At 48.3% G+C, this 16,671-nt stretch overlaps 1 protein-coding gene across 5 annotated transcripts; it reads right to left on the reverse strand.

The window, feature by feature from the left end:
* Positions 1-94: 94 nt before the first annotated feature.
* Positions 95-12,054, reverse strand: LOC101328357 (dehydrogenase/reductase SDR family member 4-like). Of its 5 annotated transcripts, none has more exons than XM_019924159.3 (9): positions 11,886-12,030; positions 11,599-11,759; positions 10,351-10,528; positions 5,967-6,068; positions 3,572-3,642; positions 3,425-3,476; positions 2,987-3,121; positions 2,486-2,541; positions 95-622 (listed from the first exon to the last, which is right to left on the reverse strand). In XM_019924159.3, the coding sequence occupies exons 2-9, from the start codon at positions 11,727-11,729 to the stop codon at positions 508-510; spliced, it is 840 nt and encodes a 279-aa protein (XP_019779718.1). In that variant the 5' UTR covers positions 11,730-11,759; positions 11,886-12,030; the 3' UTR covers positions 95-507. The 5 variants fall into 5 exon arrangements, with proteins under 5 accessions (XP_019779718.1, XP_019779720.1, XP_073656734.1 ...); XM_073800634.1 differs by having other exon boundaries at positions 529-622; positions 2,486-2,566; positions 11,886-12,052; XM_019924161.3 differs by lacking the exon at positions 2,987-3,121 and having other exon boundaries at positions 11,886-12,054.
* Positions 12,055-16,671: the final 4,617 nt, after the last annotated feature.

A 16,671-nucleotide genomic window follows, 5' to 3' on the forward strand; every position in this document is an offset into this window, starting at 1 on the left:
TTAGGGGAATCCAGTCCACTCACATTTATGCTCTCTGCTCGGCTACCACACCTATGCACCCTACACTGAAAAACGAACACACTGATTCAAAGCATCGTGATGATCTGTATTTTATTTGGACCTCATTTGCGAGTTGTTAATTTCCAACCCCGTTCCTTCCACTCCAGGTTCCTTCTCTCCCATCTCCCTCAAATTCCTCTGATGCCCAGAAAAAAAATATTAGTCTTTGCCGCCGTAGACTAAGCCCTGTCAGCAGGCCTGCCCTGTGCTCTCAAGGGAAGTCTTTATCCAAGGCCACAGCAACAGTGAGAATCCTCATAACCACACCTTGACCCCAGAGAATGCTGGAGCTTTTCACAGGGCAGAATTGATATGGGGGGGGGTGGTGGTTAGGGTGTAAGGTGAGCAGTACGCTAGGCAGAGGTGGGAAAGGCCAGTAGATGGATGCTGGAACAGGACCCAGGAGATGGAGCCCAATCTCTGTGCTGGTGGATGTTCTCCAGGTCCTCAGAGGCGGGATGGCATCCCTCCAGCCACCACCACTGTCTCCCCAGTGATATAGCTGGCGTCTTCGGAGCAAAGGAAAGATACGATGCCCGCACAGTCCTCTGGCTTGCCTATCCTGGGGAGGAGGGGAAAAAAAGAAGGGAGTAAAAATCAACCTGGGAATGAAATTTGCTTAATCAAGAAGTATCAGGTGATTTTTCAGGACCAGTGTACTGCCCATAGGGTAGGGGCAGTAATAGGGTTACCATGAATATAAGCTGTTATAGTTCAGTATAAGCATTAATACTGTACTCTGCAAAAACCACTGCACATTATATTCATATAATATATACTTTGTTTTTTAGAGAACTCAGGACATCAAAATCCAAAGTTATATAGATAACCTGGTGAGCAGCTATTTCACTCTTCAGAGAATTTGTTTCACATGTGTGCATACTATTCGAATGTCAGGGAGTCTGTGAGACGGTAAATGATTTGTTTAAAACGATTCCATTTGTACAGCTTCAATTCACAGACACCTTTTTCAGGAATCTATTTTTGTCCCTTAAAGTCATTTTGTGAGACTGTGCTAATTCTCAGTGTTTGTATCAGTGATCGCATTGTTAGGGAACACTTCAACCTAACTGCTATAGAATGCTTTAGAGGTGGGTAGAGTGGGTACCTCAAACCTAGAAGGCCTGGATTAGTGGTTCTCCATCCTAGCTGCACACTGTAGTCGTCCGAGAGGCTTAACTCTCCCCACCCCCACCCCCGCCAAAGATGCCTAGGTTCTACCTCGGACCAATTGAAAAAGAATCTCTGGGAGTGGGGTCTGAGCATCTGTGGTTTCACAAGCACCCCAGCTAACGTGCATCCAACACTGAGAAGCATGGGGCCGGATCATTCACTGCGGCTCAAGGGTGACAATACCCTGACTTATTAATGAGTTGTGAACTAGGCCAGCAGCTCATGCCTGACCTCAGAATGGCTTTGGGAGCACTTGCGGGTGTCTCCCCCCTCAAGCAGGCATTGCTGATGTGTGTCCTTGAGGAGACAAGGCGGAGGAGCTAAAGACAAGAGAGTTCCCAGAAGCCAGAAGCTGGAGAGAGGCAGGGAACTTAGAGGAAAGAGAGCCAGATGAAGGTACCTGAACAGTTCGGCCAACCCTTTGGGGAAGAGGCTAGCTTTCTTAGGCAAGGGGAGTTTGGGGACTTGGTAAAGCTCTTCATTCCTTTTATTTGGATTGTAGGATCGTTAACCTGAGCTTTGGACACATGACTTTTTATTCAAGGGGAACTAACAAAAGCATGTTTTGGTTTTGGTTTTGGTCCCTCATCCTTAGGGATGCCCAGAGGTGGAGGCAAACACCCAGGTGGAGAGAGGGGTCAGCGCCTCCCCCAGGGCTCTGCTCTGCTAAACCTGGATGCCTCTGTGTTTCGTTTTTGCAGTGGAAGCAGACTCCTTGCACACGCCACTGTAGTGATGCTGTGTTCAAGAACTTGTGAAATCTGTGTGTTTGAAGCAGAGGAAAGCATGCCTGTGTTGTCTGCAGGACCGAGAGTCGGCAAGCCGTGGGCTGTGAGGGACCATCTTTATCCCTCCTTGCCCTCCCCTGTGACAGCCTTACCTTTTTTTTTTTAAATTAATTAATTTAATTAATTTATTTTTGGCTGTGTTGGGTCTTTGTTGCTGTGCACGGGCTTTCTCTCCTTGCAGCAAGCGGGGGCTACTCTTTGTTGCAGTGCGCAGGCTTCTCATTGCAGTGGCTTCTCTTGTTGTGGAGCACAGGCTCTAGGTGCGTGGGTTTCAGTAGTTGTGGCATGCAGGCTCAGTAGTTGTGGCTTGCGGGCTCTAGAGTACAGGCTCAGTAGTCGTGGCGCACTGGCTTAGTTGCTCCGCAGCATGTGGGATCTTCCTGGACCAGGGCTCGAACCTGTGTCCCCTGCATTGGCAGGCGGATTCTCAACCACTGTGCCACCAGGGAAGCCCCCAGCCTTACCTTTTGATCTGCATGGTTGCTTTTAGGCTCTCCAGTGTTTCCTGGTCATCCCACAACTGCAGGAAAAAGGGAGATCTCTTCCTGTGAGGGACGGCGAGGGGAGAAACTGCCTGCTCTCACATCAATTGAAAGGGCGATGGAGAGCCACCCCCTTCACTTCCTAGACCTTCCCAGCTCCCAGTCTCTACCCTCTTCCCTCTTCTGCTCCATTCTCTTCAAGTTCTAGTGAGGCATTTTCCTGGGTCGCCCCAGGTCTCACCTACTTAAGGAGATATGAAATGGCCTGAGTGGTATCTGAATTCCTCAGTCTCACTGTGCACCTCAGGAAAGGATCATGTGGGGGTCTGGTCTGGACACATGGCTGGTATGGAGTGGGGATACGGAAAAGCGCAGAGATGGGGGGTAGAAGTGGTTGGGAGCTCAGGACCAAGGAGCTGGGCTTTTCTACCTGAGAAGATGCCTTTTAGGGTCCCAGTGGGATGCAGGACTCCCCTTCCTCACCATACGGCTGAAGCTAGTCTTGATGAGTCCAGGTGCCAGGCAGTTCACCCTAATGTTGCTTTGGGCCAGCTCTACGGCCAGGTTCTTGGTGAGGCCGAGCAAGGCTGTTTTACTAACATTGTAAGGGCCCAGGCCCTGGGGAAAGGAGAGAATGGGGTATTCTCTTCAATTCCAGTTCATTCTTGGTTCTTAACATAAGATATAAAGGGTTGTAAACAGATAATAGGGTATCTCTTGTAATGGAGGGTCCCAGTTAGAAAACTGTCTTGTGATTAAACCTCCCCTTGGTTAGTGTTTGTGGAGGCAAGGCCTCTATTTTGTTGGAAGGTACTTGGTGATGTGATTCCAAAAGGGGACACAAATGTCTTAGGGTGACTGGAAGGGTAGAAGGTACAAGATGGAGGAAGGGATAAAAGTAGCAGAAAAGGAGGTGCTTACAGGAAATGGTCTGTAGGCTCCTACGGAGGCCACGATCACCACTGAGCCGCCTCTGGAAAAAGAACAGAATGACCCTCTTCCCATGGACACCCTCCCCTCAGCCTTCATGGGGCCCATCGAACACAGGCTCCCTCTTGCTCTCTGTACCCTCGTTTCTCCATCTCTGGCACCACTGCCTTTGTGATCAGGGCTGTGGCCTTCACATTAATGTCCAGAATCTGCAATAGAGAGAAGAGGGGGAGAGGCATGAGGGAAGAGGGCGGCACAAGGCAGGGCAATGGGGAGTGAGAGTGCGGTTCCCAGGATCTGTTTGTTAGGGCTGGCAGAGATCCTAGGGGTGATCTACTTGGCCTTACAAGTGAAGAAACCGAGGCCCAGGGAGAGGTGGCTTTCCCCGGTTTATTCAGTTAGAGGATGACACATTAGGTTCGGGTACGGAAGACTGGAGCCCGGTTCAGCTTGTTTCCTAAGTATGGTTTGACCCAGAATGGGGCTGAACTCTCAGGGCTGCCTTGGACGTGAGCTGGATTTTCGGTGTGTCTTCCAACTAGGGAGAGCCTGGAATTGGACGGCTTCCTGGACCTGCCCCGGAGTGCGCCGTGTTTCTCAGGGGAAATGTGGCTGGACCTCAGGCACTTGGGGCCGTTCCAGCACTTTTCTGGCTTCTGAGCTTAGGGAGTGAGATGCTCTTGGCCCTCCAGGATGGATTGTCTGGCTAGACATGTATTGGCAAGTGGGATCGTGAGGAGGCACTTCTGGGGGAGCTGGAACATAGTCTACAATCAAAACCCCACATGTGTAATTGAAAACAAATGCATGACCCTTGTTTACATTGTTCCAGGCACTGCTGGGATAGTCCCCTCCCATACCCCCCATGCAACTTCTTACTTAGAAAATGTTCACTCTTACAGAAAAGTTGAAATAGAAGGACAATGAATATCCAGATATCCTTTACCTACATTTACCAACGGTTCACATTTTGTACCATTTGCCCTAGCTATGTACCTATGCAGTTTTTTCCTTCCCCTTGGAAGGTAAGTTGCAGACATGCTAATGCTCTAGCCCTAAAGACTTTAGCATTATTTCCAAAGACTAAGGATGTTCTTCCACACCACCATCCATTATCACACCCTAGAAATTTAACATTGATAATCATGATTTTACCTAATATACTGTCTATAATAAAACTTCCCCAATTGTCCCCCAAATGTCCTTATTTTTTTTAAAGTCCAGGGTTCAATCAAGGATCAACCATTGCATTTAGATTTGATATACTGTGATATTAAAAAAAAAGCCAACTAAACCGGTTTGCAGGGCAGAAATAGAGACACAGATGTAGAGAACAAACGTATGGACATCAAGGGGGGAAAGTGGCGGGGGGTGGTGGTGGTGGTGTGATGAATTGGGAGATTGGGATTGACATGTATACACTGATGTGTATAAAATGGATGACTAATAAGAACCTGCTGTATAAAAAAATAAAATAAAATTCAAAAAAAAGCCAACTAAAAAGAAAAATTACTAGTTTTATAACTGATTTTCATGTGGTCTCTGTTCAGACTGCTCATGAAAGATGTTTCTCTACTTTGAAGAATATCAATCAGGAACTGATTCACTGAAGAGCATTTTGGCACTTTGGTCTCTATGCCTGTGAAACACTGATAAACGAGAATAGTTTAGTATCCTTAAACTTCAGTGTTGAGAAATTATGGATGACGTCAGGGTAAAAAGCAAAACCATGGGAGATCATGAAAAATTTAGCATTTTCAAATCAGGTGGGACTATTAACCTCAGTAAAGAAAGACAAATATTTTAATTAAGGCTTTATAATTAAAGAATGTAGGTGTGTGAAATATATTATAAATATAATGTAATTGTACACATTCACATGAAAACTAATATTCTCGTTCTTGAATTTAGACATCTGGATCTCAGATGTTCTAGACATTGGAGTTAAAAAGGAAAAAGCGCAGGTCTTTTTAAAAGGCTGTATGTTATAAAGCAGCAACTTAGTTAATTTCACGAGCATTGATATTTCACTTAACTAGCAGCTATTAAAGTTTTCCAACTAATGAAAAATCATTCTTTTTTGGCAGCTGAAAAGGGGAGGGGTGGCGGGTAAGTCTGAGCGTACTAGTTATTGGCATATTAGCTGCCCTGTCTGCTGGAAATAAACCAGGAAGAAGAGCCTGGATAAGCCCACGGGGTCGGGGGTGGGGGAGATGGGGGAGGGAGGCAGAAGACGGGTTGTTAGCAAGGAGCAAATGAAGACAAAACTGGGGAGAAGCAGAAATGAAAGAGAAGGGCAGGGACAGAGGAAGCCCCCCACCCCGCCATTCGCCCTTTACCAGGTGCACTGCAGGCGTGTGGCCAATTGCAAGGATCCCTCACATTTACACTGCACTTGACAAATACATTCTAAAAGCAGACTGAGTGTGTGTCTTCTGAGGCCCACCCCCTGCTGCTCTCATCCCGTCTCACCTTGTCCCATACCTCCTCGGTGACATCCATTAAGTTTCCAAAGAAAGGCATGACGTCTCACCTTGTCCCATACCTCCTCGGTGACATCCATTAAGTTTCCAAAGAAAGGCATGACGGCAGCATTGGAGACCAGGATGTCTACGCCCCCGTGAAGGTTCACAGCCTAGAGAGGAGTAAGGTCTGAGTTAGGGCTGCAGGACAGTAAGGGAAGTGCATTTATCAGTGTTGATAAAGAATTCCTTCTTAGGAACCATTGTCAAAATGACCTCTTTTCCTTAAAACATTTTCTCTCCAAAACACCCCAAGCTCTGCTGCTAAAACATTTAAGGTCGTCTCATTTCTTTGGCAGTCTTTTCTTCCTGCCCCCACTTCTGAGGCTGTCACTGACCCTTTTTTCTTTAGACTTTCCCTTTGGGAGCTCCTTTATTCTCATGGCCTCAGCTCTCACCTCAAAGTCCATTTCTAGACCCTTCCTCTTTTTTCCCAGCCCCATTTCTCCCAGTGCTTACTGTCCAGTTCTCCTTGAATGAGTTACCATTATCTCAAACTCAGCCTGTCTACACGTACCTGAACGGAGAAACAAGTTTAAATAGACCTATAGGGACTTCCCTGGTGGCGCAGTAGTTAAGAATCCACCTGCCAATGCAGGGAACATGGGTTTGAGCCCTGGTCTGGGAGGATCCCACATGCCGCGGAGCAGCTAAGCCCGTGTGCCACAACTACTGAGCCTGCGCTCTAGAGCCCGCGAGCCACAACTACTGAGCCCGTGTGCCACAACTACTGAAGCCCACGTGCCTAGAGCCCGTGCTCTGCAACAGGAGAAGCCACCGCAATGAGAAGCTCATGCACCACAACGAAGAGTAGCCCCCGCTCGCCACAACTAGAGAAAGCCCGTGCAGTCACGAAGAATGAACACAGCCAAAAAAAAAAAAAATTAGACCTATAGAAAGTTGCCACTCGGGCCTTTGAGATCACCTAGCCCAATGTCCTCATGGTGAAGGTGATGAAACTGAGGTCCAGGGAAGTTAATTTCTCAAGGTCATATAGCTCAGTAATGACATATCAGGGCCAGCTAAGAAGAGGAGGCCTGCTCATTCAGTCTCTGGGAAAGGTGAAGTGATTTGCTCAGGGCACAAGGCTAGTTAGTGGTGGCAGAACTTACACTCTAACCCAGAGCTAATTCATAAGAGTCCTTCAAAAGTGAGTCGGGGTCACTATGAAACTGGCTACCCAGGAGAGCCAGGATGGAGAGTATGCCGGCCTGGGCTTAAAGCAGTTTCACACTCGGTTATGAAGCCATTCCTCCCTTCCCCCCACCCCTTGCTTTTATTTTTTTGGCCTGGAGGCATGGAAGATTCAAGGCAGAAACTGAGATTTAAACTGGGAAAACTAAGAGAGGCAACATCTCACCTCCTTAATAAATTGTAAGTATGTGGTGAAGACACGTGCTGGAGTAACGAGTAGCCAAACAATCTGCCAACATGATGCCACGCTGCAACCAGACTTCGCATTGGCCCAGAATTGGGAATTTTGATGCCTTGGGCAAGCGGCACTAAATGGGCCCTCCACCAACTTTGTGCTTCCGGATTTGGCACACAGAGGTGTGTTATTAACAATCTGCTAGCTCCTGTTTTAACTAATTATTCTTGCTAACTAGGTGCGAAGCTCAGTTGCTTCCACACTGCTGAGGGGATGCCTGGGCTGTCAACATGTAAATTGAACAAATTTTAAAATCACATAATCTTTGCAAACCTGTATCAATAGTCTCTTGGCACTCTCTAAATTTTGATGTCCCAGCACAAAATCCCAGTCACCTGCCTTGGCTCTGTGTAAGTTTCATGATGAGGAAAACACGGTATGCATTAGAAAGTGATGTGTGCTGGGCCGTGTGCGGGTGTGTTTGGGGGTGGGGAGATAGTGGATTGCAGCAGAACCGCCTGGAGCGCTTTCCCACTTCTGCTGTGTATCCTGTCCCCTTCTTTTTCTAGGCCTATCAGCATAGAGAGGAGGGAAGGCTGGCTTTTGCCTGAACAGACAGAGAACACTGGAAAATCAATGGCAAAGCTACTATGACCACCCAGGTGTCTTCTAAGGCTTGCTCTAAATTGTGTGATTGCTACTCTGTGTTCTGACAGGTCCATTTTTTATTTTTTTAATAAATGTATTTCTTTTATTTATTTATTTTTGGCTTTGTTGCGTCTTCCTTGTGGTGCACGGGCGTCTCATTATGGTGGCTTCTCTTGCTGCAGAGCACAGCCTCTGGGCGTGCGGGCTCAGTAATTGTGGCCTGCGGGCTCAGTAATTGTGGCACGCGGGCTCTAGAGCGCAGGCTCAGTAGTTGTGGAGCCCCAGCTTAGTTGCACGCGGCATGTGGGATCTTCCCGGACCAGGGATTGAACCCGTGTCCCCTGCACTGGCAGGCGAATTCCCAACCACTGCTCCACCAGAGAAGCCCAGTTCTATTTTTTTTTTAAAAGTAGAATCAAGTGGAAAAGCAGCTAATCTGGTTTCGGCTCATGACACCTTTGAGAAGCTTTGAGGTGCAGATTAGGAGGCCACTGGGGAGTAACCATCCTCAGGGCAGCAGATTCCCTCATCACAGGTAGTGGCTGGCAATAGGCAGGACGCATCTCAAACTGCTAACAAGTATCCTATCATTCTCCACTCGACACTGGCCATTCAAACTACTTGAGAGTCAATTTTGATTCATCCCTCCTATTTCCTATTTCTTGACACCGGCCAGGAAAAAAAAAAAATCTTGGTTGGTTCCCACTAAACGTCTCTTGGGCGCATCTGTTCTGGTCCTACTGCCACTGCTCTTACCTAAGTGACAGCATCAGCTTCCTCCCTGATGTCCTTGGCTCAGAGTCTTCTTTTCTCCAATATATCCTTCCTCCCAGTGCCAGATTATTGTCCTTTAATAACCATTTTCACCTTGCTCAAAACCTCACATGGCTTCTTATTTCCTCCAAGAATGTCTAAACTCCTTTGGGAGGCCACAGAGGCCCCTGTCCCCCATCCTTCCCACCCGGCCCATTTCCTACCAGCCCTCTCAAGCCTGTGCTCTCTCTCTGCTGTGGGTTCACAATGCTCCCCTCTCCCCTTCCGTCCCTGCTTGGCTGTCTGCTCATTTTGCAGGGTCATCTGGAATCCTGGCCCTATGCCATCTGCCCAGCCCCACGCACTCTTCAAGGTCTAGTTCAAACCCCGCTTCTGGGCCAGAGCTGCAGGATGGGTAAAGTGGACCTGGTGAGGGTCCAGAGGTCATTTTCCCAGCAGGATTTTGACACTAAGTGGCCACATACATTTCATACAGCTAGTCCCTAGTTGGCCCAGGATCCCAGGTGGCTCCCTCACCCTGAGGATCAAGGTCTCAATCTCAGGCTCTGTCCAGCTGCCTATGCCAGGCAAGGTGGCTTTCTTGGACCCCCAGTTGGCTCTCTCCAGTGCACATCTGAGCATTTGCCAAATGACTCCTGACAAATGGAATAACCTTATGCTGTCTACTACACCACCACCTAACATCATTTCATGTCCTCCTTGTCTAAGATTACCCAAATTATTTCACCATCTTTCATTCTGTTAGCACAATATCCTTTGCTTTCCATTCTCGGGCAGATTCTCCCTTTTACTCCAAGAAGTAAAGGGTGTGCCCTGAGCCTAGGGAAGAGCAGCCTCCTTTGCAAAATGTTCATATTTTCTTGCGCAGCTGGAAGACTGGTGCCAAGCACCAGCTCTGACACTGGCTTAGACACTGTCTCTGAGGCTAAAGTCCAAGTGGGCACCTAACGCCTGACCTGATGGGGAAATGCCTGGTAGTCTGTAGGTAGCTTGGCAATTCTGGGTTGGCTCACAGCTCTTCTCTTACTAACTGTGGGACCTTGTGATGTTGATCCAGCTTTCTGAACCAGTCTTTAAACAGGGAGACTAATCCTGGCCTTGCTTGGGTTGTTGTTTGGAGAGAACCTGCAAAAGGCTCAAAACAAAGTGCATGGCACACAGTAGGTGGTTGAAACCTGATGGGCTGCCTCCTGTAGGTTCCCGGAAACTCGACTTTATAAGCTGAAAAACAGGGATTGATTGTTTATTAGCTCAGAGTGGGAATACCTATTTTGCAATTGTATTTACCCTTTTTATCTGCCCAATTAGATTGGAAAGCCAGGACCAGCTGTTTTTTTTGGGGGGGTGCCCCAAGGTACAATGCAGGGTTGAAACAGTAGCGTGTTTTTTTGATTCTCTGACTGAGATGGGATGATTCTCGGAGGCAGGACAGAAAGGCACACAATAAAAATGTGCTGGTGGACTGGAGTGGGTATGCAGATCGCACTGGTGTGTTTTAGTTAACAGTGCTGGCTTGGATTACACCCGTGTTGTCCAGGAAAGCCTGCTCAGGCTGGCTCCCTTCTGCTACCTCCTGGCTCTGCGCCCATATCCTTGCTGCTCACCGTGGCTACCAGCCGCTCTCGGTCTTCGCCCTTCCCCACATGGCACACGGTGCCCGTCACACTCAGCCCCTCCCCGTGCAGCATTGCCACTGCCCGATCCACGTTCTTCTGCTTCCGGCTGCTGACCACCACGTGGGCCCCATCCTGGGCCAGACGCCGGGCGATGGCGAAACCGATCCTGTGGGCAGAGAGAGATAAGGACTTTTAAGTTGGTACAGGAAAAGAGTGTGAGAGCGTGGGCTCCTGAATCAGACTGCCTGGGCTTTGAATTCCAGCTTTCTCTCTGTAGGACCCCCATGTGTTACATAGGGTTAATGACACAGCCATTACCATACAGATGGACATGCTTAGCATATTTTTGGCACTGGTTTACTTATTTTTCTTATGGTTTTGGCCTTCAGTCTAGGTTCCCAGGAAGTGATATCACCTTCCACAGGTGCCACCACGGGTCACAGTCCCCATACCCTGTAGGGACTGAGGAGAGAGAGATGAGCTAGGGGTATAACAAGCAGCAGCTATTTCCGTGACTGGAGGGTCTCAGGTACATGTGAAACTGGGGGTCTCTGGTTACAAACGTAAATTTTTTACACACTCCCCTGGGAGAAAGGGTTACACATTTTGCATTTAGCCATTAGCATTTCCCATTCACTTGCATTTTAGATTTGTGAAGAGCTGGCATCTAGCAGGGCTCTGTGGGAGTGAGAAACAGGGTAGACAACAGTGGTTGGTGAGACACGGGCTGGGCAAGAGAGGCCAAAATGTACTGAACTAAACAAGAATGTGGACACAGGGCTTTTGTGTCCCCTCTAGGTCAGGGGCGCAGTTCTATGAGACTAGTGGGGTGCCAAAATGGGGTGTCTGGAACATTTCCACCGTCGGTGCCGGCAGTGGATAGGATTTTTGGAATCTGGACTTTCTTGGATTTCCGGCGTCTGGTCTTCCCAGACTCTAGGTGGGGCTAGTTGACCCGGGCAGCCCAGAACCCTGGGAGGTGGGATTGACGGGGGCGGGCAGCACCCAGGTGGAACAGTCGAGCCAGAGGCAGCAGTGACAAGAGGGCCGGCAATTGCAAGGTTAGGGGGGAGGCGATTCCGAGGGGACTGCAGGCCAACCACGTAGTTCCTTTCTTCCCGGCCCGACTCTGGCCACACGTGACGCCTGAAGATGGGGCACGGGAGGCCAAGGACAAGGGGTTAGTACCTGTTTGCAGACAGCGGGGGCCTCCGAGACTCGGGCTCGGGCACTCACCCGTCAGTGGAGGCCGTTACTAGGGCCACCTTATTCTCAAGCGGGTTCCGGCGCGCCACCGCGGAGCTGGCCATCCGCACGGACTTCCACGTCCGCGCACAGGGACGCAACAGTAGCCCTGCCTTTTGCATAGAGGCGGCCGGTTCAGGGTTCTGCGCCGCCTAGGGGAAGTGACAGGGGGGCGGGGCGAGGGGCGGGGTGAGGGGCAGGGCGAGGGGCGAGCCACCTTCCCGCCCGGCTGCCCGCTCGGAAGCGGGCAGATCCCCTCCCCGCTCCCAGCTCCCCACCAGTTCTAGAGCGGGACAGCTCGTCCCGCTTCGCGCGGGCCCTTGGCGCAGGGAGCCGGCTGTGGCCGCGGCGCCCCTCAGTCCCCTGCTCGGCCCGGCCGGCCGGTGTGGGACGGTTCCGTCGGTTCCGGTTCCCTGTAGGGCTGCTCCCGCCTCCGGGAGTCCGTTAGACTTCCCTGTCCTCCCGCCCCTCCTTCCACATCTGCTTGCCCACGTCTTTTCTTGGGGGAGAGGGGACTTTGAGTTGGTTGCTTTTCCTTCCCAGAACCTCAAGATGGACTTTGTTTTCCAAGAAAGTCTGGGTCCACATTTGTGACAGCCCACAGGAGGGCAAATATTTTGAGATTGCCCATGGGGGTGAGACCCGTAGCCCCCATGGAGCCCACCACGTGCGGGTCTCAGGTGAGGCTGCAGGAGCCTGGGAGAGACACGAAGAGGGGAGCAGCTGGGTAGGCCTGCCCTGCCCTTCACTCTGGCTCAAGTTCTCCTCCATCCCCACAGGCCTGGAGGGCAGATTCTGATCACCAGTGGTAACCAGGTGCAGAATTAAAGATCCTGACAGGACAGGATCTCTTATACCCTCCACTGCAAGAGGACTTCTCCATTTTCAGGCCTCAGTGGTAGCAAGGAGGCTAGAGAGTCCCCCAACAAGTGGTGGAAATTCGGAGAACTCAGGAGCACTCAAGTTCTCCATAATCACTATGTCCCCAAGTCTTAGCCTCCATTCTAGTTCAATAAATATTTGTTGAATGTAAAAGCACTTTATAAACTGTAAACTACTAAACACATAAGTAATTATTGCCACCATAAAGTAATTATTATGTGCGCCACAGGCCAGGCTCTTCGTTTGTAAACTGAGGGTGCTGGAGTAGATAATGGATAAGGTCCTCTCCAGCTATAAATTCTGTGTCCGAGACTTCAGTCTCCGCTTCTGCCAAGTGGGCTGGAATGATCTCCCTCCTGGGTTTCTGGGAGAACTAATAAATCTGTATGGCTTACGATACACTGTAGAAAGGCCCCGACAGACCCAGTGTCAGCATCGGAATTGGTTTAACCCAGTGGCCTCCAAATGCCAGCCTGAGAAGTTGTGCAGATCCATGGCAAAGTTTTCACTAGTTCAAGGCAAAAAGAGAAAAGGACAATATAGCGTTTCATAAATCTAAGCTTATTTAACTTAACAGGTAGTCCTTTATTTTGGGATATGCTTTTGCGCCTTTTTAATTTTTTTGGTGTTAGTCTTTTTGTTAAGAGAAGATGATGAAAGCAGATGGGTAGGTTGAGAAAAGTGTTGTTAGTTGGTGAAATCACCAGTCTCACAACCCGATGTCAGTCCCTACAATTAGAGGAGAGAGAATCCTGGTTTGTGAAATTCAGTTCTGGGGATCGCTGCTTAATGAAATTCATACTTGCTAAAGATTTGTTTAGTATACGTGTAAGTCAACTGAGCAGCCGAAAAGGATTTCAGCATTCAAAAGGGGGTGTATGAGCAGCGAATGATATAACAAGCATGCACTGGATCTATAGTTTATTCCTCAAACTAGATGTTACAGCTGTGGTACTCAGCTCATCCTGATAAGATAAGAGAGCTTGAGTCTAATTTTCCCCATGTCTGGGGAAAACTGACTCTCTGACTGGTGCCCCTCAGTCTGAACCTCATGAATTATTGACAACAGAGGCTGGATAGCATGACACTCCTCTTCTTCCTGACCTGTTCAGAGCTAATGCACTGTGGGAACCCTTCCCAGTGCTCTGCACCTGCCTGTGGGGCTGGGGGAGGGGATGTAGGCGGCCTGGAGCAGAGCCTCTCAGGGTTTTAGTTCAAGGGGACAGGCCTGCAGGACGTATTTGATCTCTCTTCACCTCCTGTCCAGAGGTGGGCAGCCAGATCCAGGGTTTGAGGTTGGCAGTGGGAGGCTGAGGGAGGCCACACCCCAAAGAGCAAAGGGTTTGGGGAAAATAGAATTCTGGCCTGTGAGCTCGTGAACATCACATGGCCCCTCCCTGTCTGGGGGGGGTTGATATTTGGCCTCCAGCACCATTTCTTTTGGGAGAACACAGGGGACATGAGGGAGGGGATCTGTGAACAGAAAAGGGTAGAGGGAAGGCAAGAAGAGTGGGAGTCTCCAGCTCCGACTACACATCAAGCTGGTTTGTTGGAGATGAGGGTAGGAAATCTTTGGGGGAAATACATATGTGTGTAGGAGTCTCTTTGAAATGGGGATTTTAATAGGTAATGGGATTGTTCTTGTATGGAGGTGGTACCATCTGCAGATCTTGAGGAAATGCCTCCATGATTGAGGACTACACTCCCATCTTCTGCAAGGGCTGTGTTGACTTAAAAAAAAATGCACAACATGAGAGTTGCGAGTTAAGTTTTATTTGGGGCAAAATGAGGACTGCAGCCCAGGAGACAGAGTTTCAGATAGCTCTGAGAAACTGCTCCAAGGAGGCGAGTGGAGGAGCCAGGATATATAGGAGTTCTGCAACAAAAGGCAGGTAGTCGGGAATGTCAAAGGATTATTGTTAATTAAAACCAGATATCTCAAGTTAAGTAATTTAGCACTTTTCTATGTATGGGAAGATGCAAGAGTCTGGGCTCACTGAAATCATTCCTTTGATATGCACCTCAGCTATCTGGGGCCGGTATCCTGTGTTTTCATATCTTGAGTTTCCTCAGGTCTCAGCATAGGTAGTGGCTGCGGTCTGTTGGCTGCTAGATGGTATTCTTTTCAGCCCTGAGTTTCCTCAGGGCTCACCGGCTCCTGTTGGAGGGTTACAATCGTTGATGACTGTGACATCCTCTGTTTACTGATATGGCAGGAAATATTCCATATATAAATATTCCATTCCATTTATAAATATTCCATTTATCAGCTGACTGCAGTCTGGAAGGAAATTCACCTGGGTTGGAATTTAAGTCTTGCATCTTGCAACAGCCATTCCACATTAGTCATTGACTCATGCAATATTGACACAAGTCAGGCTTGGGTGGTGTAGGAGGGCTGTGTGATAACAACGACTTTTATTGAATACTTACTAAGTGCCGACAACTGTTGGGTGATTTTTATAAATTTTATTGAATGTGTCTAATCCAGTGAGGTAGGCAGTTTTATTTCTATATATGAAATCAAAGTGAGTTATGACAGCCTGACCTGCTGTCAATGTTGAATAGCTACTTTTAATTTTTCTGACGTTGTTAGAGAATGACAGTTTTCTTGGAAATTAATTTTCTCTTAATTGGAATTTTACTTTCTGCCTCAATTCATTTTTGTTTTAATCATTTTTTAAATTACAAAAATAACACATGTTCACAATTTTTAAAAGAGACACAAGGTTATAGAGTGAAAAGTAAAAAAGTAACTCTTCCCTATGCTTCCTTTACCTGCTCCCCATATAGCTCTTGGTCTTGTGTATCATCCTTCCAGAAGTTTCCTATGCATTTACATACATATTTTCCGTTTAAAATGTTTCCCATGAATGGAATGACACTATACATAATGTCCTTCAAATTGCTTGTTTCTTTTCTTTCTTCCTTTTCCTCACTTCTCTCTTTCATTTCTTAAAATACATTCTTGGAGAGTGTTCTGAGTCGTACACAATAGATCACCTTTATTCTCTCTCTCCCTTTTAAAAATAGCTGTACAGTATTCCATTGTGTGGATATTCCATAATTTATTTAGCCAGTCTCCCACCGAAGAACGTTTAAGTAGCTTCCAGTGTTTTGCCATTTCAAACAACGCTACAATGAACAACCTTGGATGGATATATATATATATATATATATATATATATTCTTTTTTTTCCGGTGCGCAGTCCTCTCACTCCTTCTAGAAAGGACTCACTCTGGCTGCTGGGAGTCTGATTAGCTGTCAGCTGCCAGCTGGCAGTTAACTCCTTCCAAGGGTGGCCCCAGCCAGTGACTGAGCAGGATGGTGGTACAAGAACCTCACCACTTCTGCCTAACATGGGGCTCCTCTAAGGGGCCATCTTTGCTTTGGAGCTTCCTATTGGGCTGGCGTTGGTCAGATCTGCATCTCAGGGTCTCACGGATCCTCCTTCTCAATCCTGCTTCCTCCCTTTTCCTTTCACAGATGTTACTCCTGAAACCATGCACCTCAGATTGGGACTTGAACCCACGTGGCAGGGACTCAAACCCGGCCAAAACCCACGGTCTTCCAACTGACATCACACACCTGGTTTCAGGACTTAATGAAGCTCAGGTTCTCGATGTCTCATCGCAGAAAGAATTCAGTGAGAGACAGAGTGACAGGTAAGAAGTGGATTTATTTAGAGAGAAACACACTCCACAGACAGAGTGTGGGCCATCTCAGAAGGTGAGAAAGGCACCAGGTATGGGGTTGTCAGTTTTTATAGGGGTGGGTAATTTCATAGGCTAATGAGTGGGAGGAGTATTCCAACTCTTTGGGGAAGGGGCGGGGATTTCCAGGAATTGGGCCACCGCCCACTTTTTGATCGTTATGGACAGTCTGGAACTGTCATGGCGCCTGTGGGTGTGTCATTTAGCTTGCTGATGTGTTACAGTGAGCGTATACTGAGGCTCAAGGTCTAGTGGAGGTTGACTTGTCTGCCATCTTGGGCCCACTTGGTTCTAATCAGGTTATGTCATGCCCTTGGGCTATGTCATTCTTTCAAAGGTTGTGTTCTGTCCCCCTCCCTCTTGTTTCACTCCGACTAAACACTTTGGTCTCCTAATTCCATCTGAAACCGATAGGTGCCGTGCTGGGGGGCCTCCAAGGTGTTCCAGTCCTTTATGTCTCAACGCAGA

Source organism: Tursiops truncatus, chromosome 2 (assembly GCF_011762595.2).
Source record: "Tursiops truncatus isolate mTurTru1 chromosome 2, mTurTru1.mat.Y, whole genome shotgun sequence".
In the NCBI taxonomy this organism is placed as follows: domain Eukaryota; kingdom Metazoa; phylum Chordata; class Mammalia; order Artiodactyla; family Delphinidae; genus Tursiops; species Tursiops truncatus.